Source organism: Ochotona curzoniae, unplaced genomic scaffold (genome assembly GCF_017591425.1).
Source record: "Ochotona curzoniae isolate NIBS_2020 unplaced genomic scaffold, NIBS_Ocur_1.0 scaffold_3835, whole genome shotgun sequence".
NCBI lineage: Eukaryota > Metazoa > Chordata > Mammalia > Lagomorpha > Ochotonidae > Ochotona > Ochotona curzoniae.
In genome coordinates, this window is record NW_024467114.1 from 14,821,631 (window position 1) to 14,834,462 (window position 12,832).

At 41.7% G+C, this 12,832-nt stretch overlaps 1 protein-coding gene across 2 annotated transcripts in view; it reads right to left on the bottom strand.

Moving 5' to 3' along the window:
• Positions 1-12,832, bottom strand: part of THSD7A (thrombospondin type 1 domain containing 7A) — a 280,481-nt gene that overhangs the window by 166,724 nt on the left and 100,925 nt on the right. For both annotated transcript variants that reach the window (XM_040964690.1, XM_040964691.1), the window contains exon 2: positions 7,485-8,316. In XM_040964690.1, the coding sequence (XP_040820624.1) occupies positions 7,485-8,316 (832 nt within the window). The remainder of the gene's footprint in view (positions 1-7,484; positions 8,317-12,832) is intronic.

Genomic DNA, 12,832 nt, shown 5'->3' on the forward strand with positions numbered 1-12,832 from the left:
TACTTAAACAATACTTTCTTACTGATTAAATAATGTTCATATAACATGATGATCATATTCATTTATCTCCATGCCAAAGAGTTCATTTACATAATGAAATCCATCGATGTGTTTATAAATACATATACCTTGTGATCATATTCTCATAAATAATTTGCACTAAGATGCCAGTTAAGGACAATATACAGCTCTGAAGGATAGCAAAATTTTATTTCCTCACTTACCTTAACACTTTAGTCTTTTAAACTATAAACTTATAATAATCATGTTGAAGTTTAGTCAAGAACCTTATTTACAGGGTGTAAAGTGGCCACATTTAAAATTGACTTGCAGACTCTCTGTGGGGTGGTGAGTATCTGGCCAGATCCACAAAACCATTTGGTCTGCCCCTGCCAAGGCTACCACAGACAGGAAGTGCAGCTCAATAAATCTATACCGGGGTGGTTTAAGCTGATAATGTTACGAGGCTGGTGAATGACATTATGCATTTCCTCCACAGATAAAAGGTTTCCTGATCCTTGTCAGGTTTCACTTCTAAGCTAGATGCTCTGACATACATAATCTAACCACGGTGTGTTCAACAGGCAGGCATGACAGCCTCACAGAGTGAGCCATTCCTGGTGCAAACACCCTGGCCCTGGCTTTCTCCACATTTTACCACCATCACCCTCCTCAACCATGCGCATGTCTATTAATCCCAGCATTATTTCTCCTTGCAGAGCATTTCTGATCTCAACAATCCCTTCGAAGGATTCCTTTGTTATTTGCATATGTTCTCTTTCTCCTCTCTTCCTCTCCAACCCTCCCCCTCCCTGTCCATAAGACAGCACTTCTAAATATTTCATCTTTGTTATTCTTTAACAAAAACATAGGTTTGGGGGTCATTACTGTGGCAACAAGGGTTAAACCATCCCTTGCAACCCCAGTATCCCCTGTGCTTTAGGTTTGAGTTGTAGCTGCTGCACTTCTGATCCAGATCCTTGCTGATATGCCTGGAAGAGAAGCGGAAATGGTCCAAGTCGTTGGGCCCCTGATGCAATGTGGGAGACCCCATAAAGGTTCCGGCAGCTGGCTTCAGTCTCGCACCGCCCTGGCCTTTGCAGGCACTTGTGGGGTAAACTAGCAGCTAGAAGAGCTCCATATTTATTTCTCCTTCCCTCTAATTCCACCTTTCAAACAGGTAATTTTTTAAAGTAGATATTTGACAATCTGGTGTCTGTTTTGCTTTTCTGTCACTATATTCCAGAACCCAGAATATCTGTATAGCTTTGAGTTTGTTGAATGAAAATGTAAATAAATAATTCATAATAAATCAATGCAGCCATAAACCAATAAAGACATAGAAGTAGTTCTCTAGTTCTGACTCGGTACTTCAGTATGGACTTTCATGGCCAGCAGAAAACACATTGCAAGTTGCATTTGGGTTAATTCAGAAGAGTTTCATGCAAGAAGTGTCAACAACATGCGGGCCATGTGAAATCATCAAGGAATGGTGAAGCCCTTATGGCTGGAAATCACAGGAATATTATCACAAGGTGAGAACAACAGAAGCCTACAGCACTGAAGGTAGACCAGCTGTGGAAGAGAGGGCTGCGGGACAGGCGCTATGGCCTTGGATACACAGACTATCCAGGTTCTGACAGCTTGCTGCTACCTTCTCCTGGTAGATCCTAATTCACAAGACAGGGGCAGAAGATGGTTACAGCCACCAGCCTCTAGGCCTAGGGGCAGCAGCAACCCTGGGGGACAAACCTAAGATCCTAATCGGTGGCCCTACCTGCTGAGAGGAGCCAATGATTTTTGTTTTTGATCCACTGATCCAAGAATATGGGCCTACTGTTTTTTAATCAGATGTAGCCAACAGGCAGCTGAATCAGTCACAGAAATCATGTAAGTATCTGGCAGGCAAAGCAGCACTTTTGTTATCACAGAAAGTTTTCAGATTTAAAAGCCTGCTATTTATGCGTGAGAAGTAGTAATTTTATAAATGGATTCTGAATAACTTAAATGGATCAATGTTATTTTTAATAGTGGGCAATTTTCTGCCTTCTTTTTGGGAAGGTTAGGATGAGATTTGCAATTTCACGGACTCATGAAGTCATACCACGGCAATGAGTCCCCAGCAAGCCAGGCAGCACATGAACCAAGTGGGAGATCTGAAGTAACTTTCAGGACTGGGGAGCTGCTTGAGTCCCACCGCACGGCACTGACATCTGCACTGATCTTTCAGTGGGCACTGAATTGTGGGATGTGTTGATGTTCATTTACTTTCCGTCAAGAACTATCTTCAAGATTTTAGGCTTACAATTTTGGGTAGGTTTTGTTCAGGTCTTATTACAATTACAAATCTCAGATGCTTTTAAAGATTTTTTTCAGCTTCCTGTTTCTTTTCTCATTGTCCACCCTTTTCACAGCACATTAATATCGTTTACAGATGGTTTAAGTCTCAGAAAGTGAAAATGTCGTAACACCACGTAGCCATGGATGCACAGTTTTCCCTATTTTTATTTTCCCAAGTTATTCATTACTTTAAGCCTTCATTAGCAACCAGCATTCAAGAGTGAAGAAAAATCAGACATAAAGAGATTGTGTTGAGAAGACACAGAATTTTCTGCAGCTTTTATTTTGAATATGAGCAGGTCAGTAAGAAGAGAGCTAGGGAAAAGTATCAGCAGGTCATTTGCACTATTATTCATTACTTCTAAAATGCTAAACTGAATTAGAGGAGGACTCTTGAAAGTTTATGGCCAAAAAAAAAAAACCAGAAGAAATGGATAGGTTCATTTTGGTGCAAAAACATTCTGAAACCCATGTACTTTCCAAGACCTTTAGAAAACACCTTCAGATACTTAAAAACAATCACAAAAAAAGTTGGGAGGAAAGTATACAAATCTGTGCTTTTACACAGTATTGGATTATTTCCCTCTTCCTTTTAACCCAGTCACTTTTTACTCTGTGCCTGCAGGATTCACTTTATTATCCAGAAGTTGGATAAATCTACTTACTTTGCTTTAGCCAACAAATATTTTAATGTCTCATTCTGCTTTATTCCCTCAGGAATATTCTGGGCTAAATTTCTCACATTCGTCCACGACGCTTCCACTGGAATGATTACAATTAATTGCCTTCTGTCGGCTTACATGACAAAACAGTGTGCATTATAACAGCCGATATTTTCCAAAGACAGCATTACTTCCACTAATGCTTCTTCTATTTCTTATAGCAGATTGCATCCTTTTTCTGGAAACATGTGTGCTCTCTACTCAGACTTGGGTCTGCCTTTCCAGAACAGATGAGTTGGAAGAGCCAAAGCCTTCCAGAAGTAGGGGTGGCCCACAACAAAGCCTTAGATCACCAGGCGTGGTTGCTGCAATCCCAAGAAGGCTGGCTGCCTGTCTTCCTTCTCTGCTTCACCATACACAGCTTCTTACAGCCATCAGACCCGGCAAGTACCAGCTCCTCTTTACTTTTCACTGGCTATACTGACCCTGTGATGACAGGGCAGGGAACAGGTGGATTGCATTAGTTAGAATGCTTCACCAGAATCCCAAGACCTGATTAGTTCCTGTGGACAGTTAATCTAAAGGATAATGGAATGCTTAGTGCACCTGAAGACAGCAAACTGCCAAGACAATGCACTGTAAACTTCACCAAGCAGCCGCTCTGCACATCCTCCATCTACCTTATCCAGGCCCCTGCAAAGCTCTGCACTTCCAGCAACAGGCTGTTTAAGCCGGGCCTCTGGCCTATTGCTGTTTTTAACCCCTTGCCCTCTCTGGGCAGGCTCTACCCTCTCTTTACTCTCCCCATTTTGCCGCACCCCCCCCCAACTAAAATAGTGTTCTCTACTTTATGTAGCTCTTGCTTCTCCTTCTTTGAAACCCAAAATCTTAAAACCTTATAAGCAAACGGCCCCGTGCCCTGACTCCTCTGACATCCTTGGAGGTTCCTTCCATGAGCAGTCTCTTGTGTTTGGCTTCCTCTATCTTGTATTTTACTTCTAAAACTATATGCAATATCATTTCACATCTATCAGCTTAGATGTTATAATTACTTTCAAAATCAAAGTTGTTTTCATGTTATGTGCAAGATAGAGATCTTTGATCTTCTAGTTCACTCTCCAAATGCTTAAAACGCCAAGAGCTGGGCGAGGACCAAGCCAGGAGCCTTGGGACTCAGTCCGGGTGGCGAGACCCGCGTACCTGAGTATCATCTGTTTCCACCCAGGGTGTGCAGTGGCAGAAAGCTGGAAAAAGCAGCCAAGGAGCAGGGAACACGACCAGGCACTCTGATATGAGTGCAGACATCTCAAGCAGCAACTTAGACACTTCTCACCCCTTCCTCTCTTTTACATCTAGATTTATTAAATGCATACTTAGTCATCCTCCATTTCCTCTTCCTCAAGACCATACATAGTCTTACTGGTGTCCTTACTGGTATTTCTGGTTGATGTTAAGACAGGAGAACAAAATAACATTTCCTTTACTCCCTTACATTTAATTAGAAGTCACAACTTCATCTGTTATTAACTGTAATTTTTCATTGTTCATTCAAGATTAAACATAGTGGGCTGAAACTTCCACCTTCAGAAAGGCCCAGAAATGTAAGCAATTGGCTCCACATAATCCTCAGACCCACTGGAGCCAATCTGGCCCATCATAACTTAAAACGCATGACATCACCAACCAACCGAAAGGTCACAAAGAGCCACTGACCTGCCAGGAACCTGGCCATGAGCTGATCCTAGGCTCTCAGTGCCGATGTCAGTCTGTAAGAACCTTGATGCCTAACTCCTCGGGGAGACTTGGAATTAAGCAACAGGTGACTGACTCCTTGCTCTGCACTTTGCAATAAATACCTACTTTCCTTCACCACCCTGATGCCAATGATTGGCTTTCTGGTGTCAGTAGCCCCAACTTGTGGGTTCTAGAACAATGCCTCTGACGAGTTCAGGGTGTTGTTCAGCAACAAGTGTGTCGAATGAATAGCCTTTAGTTGGCAGTGATGTCGCAGATTTCCTTGTTTTGTCCTATTATGCCCTTCTGTTTTCAACAGAAAACTTGGCCCTCACAAAGTACAGGCTGCATATAGGAGATTGAACATTCAAGAAAGCTGCCAAGACACACACACCCCCCAAGTTTCATCCTTCCAACAGGTCTAATTCCATATTTCCAACTCTGGAATTAGCTGTGGTTCAAGAAGGTCACAATTTCCAGGTGTTACATAAGACCCCCATGTATGCTTTCATTCTCACTGGTCTTGTTCAGTTTAAAAACAGAAATATGGGAAGATGATCACCTGTAACTGGATGCTGCAGCAGTCTGTGTGCTAAAACACAAGCTCACCCATGAATGGCTTCCCCGAGATGCTTAGGTTTAAATTCATTTAACGACTGCAGTTGGATTTGTTTACCCTTCCCAAATGTCCTCTCACTCTCATAAAGAATAAAAGTGTTTTTGAATTTGTTGAAAAAAGTATTGAACTTAATCATTATGTTTTTGATCGGTGACTAATACCATGGCATCATGTTAGAAAGATACATGCCAAAATACCTGCTTTTCTCCTTCTTCTATATTGACTTTACTTTAATAATTAAAACTTATATAAAAGAGAAATATTAAAAACCAGTTTGCTTGCTTAGCACTCACTATATAATCTAAGTCAACAAATATATGTGGTTATAATTAAACTAAAATAGTTATAGACGGCATTTCTAATGGGATAGAACTACCTGGGAAATTATCTGCATAGTTCTCGGCATATCTGCTTAATTCAAAGAACTGGATGGCAATGTCAAGCTCTACACAATAGTAGCTGCTATCCTAATTACACTTAATTGAGTAGTCAACATTAAATTAAATATCTACAGCTTGCTAATCCAGTGACAGCAGGAGACAATTCAAGTTGCCTTGGAGGCTCATTCAGTTACTTGGTAGAAGCAATAAAGTAACACAGCTATAATACTTCAGAAAAGATGTGGAACTCTCTAGAACAGAGAGAGAAAAAATAAGGCAGGGATTCAGTCGAAGTGTGAATGATAGAGTCAAAGCCATGTGCACGCGTGCTTGCACACACACACACACACACACACACACACACACACACATATACATACACACATACCCCAAAGGCAGCGGAGGGAAGATGGCAAATGAAAGCCACACAATTACCTAGCACAACTAGGGGAACTGGAGTGGTCAGACCAACAGATAGCAAATTACTGCACAGCTCAAGTAAAATACAATTGTAATGAGTACAAAAAGAGTAGGGAAGAGCAAATATCCTAAAAAATAACAGCTGATCTTAGAGGAACAGGCTCTTTGCTGTTGTCTGCTTGTTCATTTAAACTATATTTTTTTCCCAACAAGCCTTTAAGCCAGATTTCAAAATTCATTCATAGGCCAAAGTATTAAACAAGCATGGGTTTAAGAACGATGACACAGATGAGAACAACTAGGACACTACTGGAATGCATTAGAACAACACACCTGCCTCGCAGAGCTCGTTAGAGCCACGGCACACAGCAACACCTACTTGCTACCAAATTTCCCGGGGCCACAACGGCTGCGCGGGCCACTCAGCACAAACACCTGTGCTGCCTCAGTGCAACTCTTCCTGGGTGTTTGTAATTGGAACAGCCTGGCTCGGAGAACATGGTGCTCTCAATATCATCTTTACAGCAAGGACCACATAAATGTGTGAGTCCTGTGATGATATAATTTCTCTCAGTTCACTCCAACTCATAACTGCACAAATATTTCAGAAAAGACAATTATGCAGATGAGCCACTCCCAGATGGTCTGGTTTAATCTGAGAATAACATTTAGACTGTCCAGAGAACGTCATATCCTTGACGTCCTCGATGCGTGTTGTTTTCACAAGAAATAAATCACACATGAGATGCTCTTTCATAACACAGTCATTATGCACCCAAAGATAATTTCCGTCTAGGAAATTCAGCCAATTAATTACATGTTTTCTAAGATGGGCCATCCATGATTAAACAGCCTCTACTTGCCTGACTCTCGCTGGTTCCTCTTTCCTTCTATGTAGAGTTATTTCGGTTTCACAAAATATGTAAGAAAATTATTCTTAGGTATAGCTCCCTGGGTTGCTATTTAGAAGCAGATTCTGTTTAGAGGGTAATTCTGAAAATGCCATAATCTCAGAGGAACTGCAAGTGTGCCTTGTTCTAATAATTCACTGAACTAAATGTCTGAATTTGAAATCCCAGGGCTCGAGTGTGTCTTCTGGTTTAGAAGAAGACAGGATTGACCAAACAAGCAGTGTAACATGCAGAATCCCTTGGCTTAAAGAGGACAGTTGAAGGCAAACACGAGACCTGGACTTGTTGGAAACAGAAACACCACCAGGAGAGGCACACCCAGGCCAGCGAGACGGGCGGGGGCTGGCCCGAGTGGCCCGTGTGTTCTCTGGCTGGCCTGGCACTGCACAGTCTCGGAACAAGGTGGGAAGAAACGTACCTCATTTCAGCAGCTTTCCCCGTCTTGTTCGTACACGTGACCTCCCTGGTCTGATATCCGATCTGGATGTCCCAGTATCTGTTTTCCTGCCTGTTCTGTCTGTTTCGGTTCCTCTTTTTCTTAATCAGCTCCCGGGCCTCCGGGTCCTTGACGCCTTTGCCGCGGTTCCTCTCGCGCTCTCGGTGCTTGCCGCGTCTCCGGGCCTGTCTCGCTTGCCGCGAGGGGGGCACCGAGCACGCGCTCCAGGGCCCCACGTGCAGGCTGTACAGGCTCTCATCGGCCTCACACGGGCTGGATCGGCACACCTGGAACTCGGTCAGGTTGGGACAGCCGGAGCCTCCGAACTGCGGTGGGGCCACGACGTGCCGCGTCCGGTGCTGCAGACCGCTGCCACAGGTCTTGGAGCACTCGGACCAGGCAGAGAACTCGGACACGATGCAGTCCTGCTGGCAGGGAATGAGGCAAGCCTGTTCGAGCAGCGGCTTGGGTTCAAAGTACTCACAGATGGTCTCGTCGGCCAGAAGGTCTTTGTCTTTCTGCATGCACGTGATTTCCCGCACCTGAATACCCTCTTCCCCCTTCACGCACTCCCGAGGCTTCTCCAGGCTTTTCGAGTTAACGGGTTGACACTGGTTCCAGGGCCCCAGCCTCCAGTCGTAGAGGTCTTTGTGCCAGTCACAAACTTTGAAGCAACTCTGTTGGTTGCTGGGCCTCTCGGCCGGCTTGCAGTTCGTGTGTAGTGTTGTCCACCCTTCCACGTGCGCGCACCACACAGCCCTGGTTTGGATGCCTCCGGGCCCACACTCGTCTCCCATGCACCGGCCCCAGGGACCTGCAAAACAGCAGTAGAGTTGTCAGTGCCCCTAGAAGCAAACGGCAGGGCACTCCGTGTACCAGAAAGACCTTTGGGACCTGGTACATCCACTTCTCTGGAGTGTTGGAAAGTAGGTCTCTGCACAGGGCTGCGGAAAAGCAATGATCAGGCCTGTGGGGCTTTTTTCTTTTCTTTCTTTTTTTTTTTGGCAAAAAGGGAAACTGTGTCAACGAATCTATATAAGGCAACGTCTGGGGCAATTTCACTCTGAGTCCTTTTGGGATTACTAAAAGTTTGCTTTTATTCATTTCCATTTATTTTAGGGAGCTTGAAACCCTCATAAAGGACATCAGAAATGAGTCACAGGGAAAACCCATTACTCCTGCCGCACAACCATGGAATCCATCTCTGTAACCGGCAGTGAAAATAGCCCCTTCGGAAAAATGTCTCTTTCTGCAGGCTTTTCTTGCGTGGGGCAATTAACCGTTTTGTAGAACATGCTTTCCTCCACCTCATGTTTTATTGTTATGGTCGCCAACTGCGAGAGTCTGGGAGTTGTGTAGTGTGTGTGCAGATGGAATTTATAGTATTGAAATTCTAGTGACCAAAGCCGGGAAGCTGAAAACACTCTTCCTTGAAGAATACGCTGCCTCTGCATGTACCCCAAGTTAACTGTTTCCATGTGCTCAGTCTACAGAAAAGAGTGCAATGGAAATGCTTCTTCAATGCTCTCATTGTAGAAGGGCTATTTGAGATTTTGTCAGGATTCAGTTCCTAAATATAAATTATTTGTTATTACAGAGCTGTCTTATGGGACGTTTCCTGCAGTGGCTTTTGCATAAACCATGCACTTTTAAATTTAGAGTCCTTAGAGGAGTTGACCACCTTATATTTGTATTTCTCTAATGTAGAAGGACCAACTTATACAATAGGGCATTATGTTTATTTTAAAATTATGAAGAAACTTTTTAAAAAATCAAACAACCCATCGCACTACACTCCAGGAGAATGTTTTTATTAATGTGTTTTAGGAAACCAAATTTTCCCAACCATGCGCACCCGTCTCTGGGCATCCATTTCGTATTGATTTGTTTGTCCACAATGTCGGCCTACTTCTACTGAAACTAATCCGTCAATGCCAACAGTTTTCTGAAAAAAACACTAAAATGCTACCACTTGACACATTGAGATGTTGACAGGAGTTACTTAAAATTTAGAATTCACTAGGAAATAATTCTTTGACATTTCTCACTGATTGCAAGGTATAAGACACGTGTATGCTTTTACAAAATACGTGATTAAGAATTCTACTTAATACAAGTTTGTATTTCCACTTCTTTAATGTATTAAGTGGTTGTAATTCATGGTTTTGTCTTTCAATTTTCATGGCTTTCTTTTGGATTAGCTAAATGATTTTATTAAGAAAGGAGACAGGTCAGCTTGCAGCTTTTAACGTTCAAAACATTGCATGGTTCATCTCAATACCAAAAGGAAGACAGATGGAATAAAAAAATAAAAATGTATTCCTATTTTTATGCATTCATAATGAGTGAAAATTTTAAAAGCATAATGGGGAATGCATGTGTTATAAATACCAATAGATTTCAATTCCAATTCCAATATTACCAGATTCTCAGTAATTAGTTATACATGGTTAACAGTGATTGCTCTTACTTCAAGTATATTTACATTGAGAACCAGAAGATAACACTACTGAGAAAACTTTACAGATGTCTATAAGATGCCTACTGCAGCTTTAAAAAGAAGGATAAAATATGTGAAGGCAGGAAGGAAAGCAAAAGTGGCAATAATAATCGCAGCATTGAACCTTAAGGAAACATTTGCTTTGCCGTCTTTGCTGTTTTTTCGTGGCACCTTGTGTAATGGGTGTCCAATTAACCAATCTCCTTGAAGAGCTTCTCCATAGAACGTCTAAGGAGAGGCCATCTACTTCTGCCCTCCACACAGTCCTGAAATAACTGCACATAGACTAGAAAGGGGAGCCCTGGCAAACTGGCCCATGACAACTAAGAACTGTCCATCTAACCAGCTACGGCGATTCCAACAGAGGGGACATTGGAAAACACGGACGGCAAGACACAGTGAACAAACTCTGTCAAGGCAAAACTGAGGTCCTCTAACAAGCGTGATGTGAGACCGTGATATGAAGCATCCGTTGCCCCTCCACAGATGCTACAATCCTGTCTCGCTCCTACTTCACGGAGAAAGAGATGGTAGTAACAGAAAGGTGGAGAGAGGATGCCAGCTCTTCAACAAGAAGAGTTAGGATTTCTACCTGTTTGAAACGTGTTTCTTTCATTGTTCTTGCTCATGATCACTTAAAGGGAAGCTACATCGGAGCAAAATAAAGGATAAGTGGGTTTTTAAATTTATGATCTTGGATAATTACCTCTAATGAATGGAAATATATTCCTGTATAAGATTTACAGGATTGTGTTTATTGAGTAGCATGTAAAATTCTAATCTGTGGGCCAATAAATGTGCTGAATCCTTTGCTTATCAGATTTCGTGTAAAGCCAGATGGAAACACTAGAAGTCTTATTCTACTTTAAAAACACCAACTGTATACGTAGCTAAGATATTTAGGATTCAATAGACTCACAATACAAATATCTTCACATGGTGTCAATGTAAAATTAAGCAAAACTGTGATGAATACTTTAAGTAAATGAGAGCTGGCTTAGTTTTCTTAGGCTAGTGTTTCTGATGTTATTCTTCACCAACTTTCTAAAAACACTGACAAAATAATGAGTTTGTTTTTATTCCTGTTGAAGACAATTTTACAACGTGCCTATTCTCTTCATGTCTTTCAAAACTCTATTTAAGACCACAAAAGACAGCCTTTTAATTTTAAAATTAGTACTTTCCCCATTATATTCAATGCTGCTTTCTTCTAAGACAATTTTTTTTTTTTTTTGTATGTCAAGGGCATGAAAACGATGAAGGGTTGAGTCTATAAAAGGCCACATTATTGACAGGTGGCCAGCCACCATTCTGAAGAGCCTTACAAAAGATACACACTATAAAAGGAATATGAGGAAATTATGCAAACTACGCTCTGTCCTTGTTTGCTATAAAACTCACAAATGAGCAGGATTCTTGTTGACTAAATATGCTTGCATCCCTCCAATGAGATCATGAGCTTTCTCCTCCTAGATCTGGCAATAGAACAGAATGCCCTACTTAGTGAGACCAAAGGGTGCACTGATAGCTTTGCAAAATAGAAATCGACTATACTCTTGTATCCTCTATGTTCTTGTGTATTAACAATGATCTGAGAAAGTTTTCTCTTTGTTTTGGTCAGGCAAAGCTGTGTAAAAAATGTTAGAAATTGCCACTGAATTACAGGAATGAAATTTGCTTTCAAAACCCACAGACGGCAGTTAATTAGTTTAAACTGCAATTGATTCGTTTTGGCATTTTTGTTGTCGTTTCTATAGACAATAAACATGTAAAAGTTCCATAATGTGCATTTGGCCTAGTAGTTAAGATGCAGTTTTGGATGCCAGCGCACCTAGATTGAGGGCCCCCGTGCTGGTCCCAAGCCCGATTTTTGGCTAATGCCCACAGTCAGAGGCCATGGTGCTGGCTGAAATGGTTGGTATCTCCTGCCAACTCAGAGACTTAGACTGGCTTTCTAGTTTCTGTCTTTGGCCCAGCAGGCATTTGGGGAGTAAGCTGGCAGAAGGGAGCTGTCTCTGTCTCTATTACTGCCCTTCAAATAAATTAAAATAGATAAGGAAACATTTTTAAACATGTAAATCTTTTGATAATTTGACTGTTTATAATAAGGGCTTTTTATTTCACAATTTTCTAAAACAACATTCCACGGCAGTAGACACAAACGAAGCCTGAGCCCATTAGCCATTCTCCCCACCTTTAAGTCCATCTTGTTGTGGCACGGTACTTTGTTCTGTAAATCTGATACAATCTATCAAATATGTTGAAATTGTGAACATGTAGATCTTCTCTAATTGTTTCCAATATTCAAACAATTACTGAAATGAACATCTTTCCACCATACTCCAATAATCTGATTGAAGGCTTTGTAAATTTGAAGCTTCTGATATATGTACTACCCAGAAGTACTCAACAAAATGTACCAGTTTGCCCTCAGATCAGCGATTTATAAAGACATTTCCCTCCCTCCCGTCATGTTTGCAAAGCACTGTTAATCCACGTCTGGAGTCCAATTCGTGGGGATTCTACATATTTGAATTCTCAGGTGGTCCATGCTTTGTTTTAACTAAAAAGAAAAATTTCTACTCATTCACCTCTATTATTTTGTGTACATGATCTCCAGAAAGGTGTCAAAACTTCTGATACTTGGCAAAATGATGTTTTATTTGGCACTTGTCTGGTTATTTCAAAAGATTTGGCTATGTCTGTCTGTTGAAATCATCCCATAGATGAAGTATTTTAATGTCTAGGAAGCTGCTGCCATGGGATATTACACTAGTTGATTTAACTATAAATGTGTGTTCTGCCCAACAGATCTGTGTTTGTGCCTGTG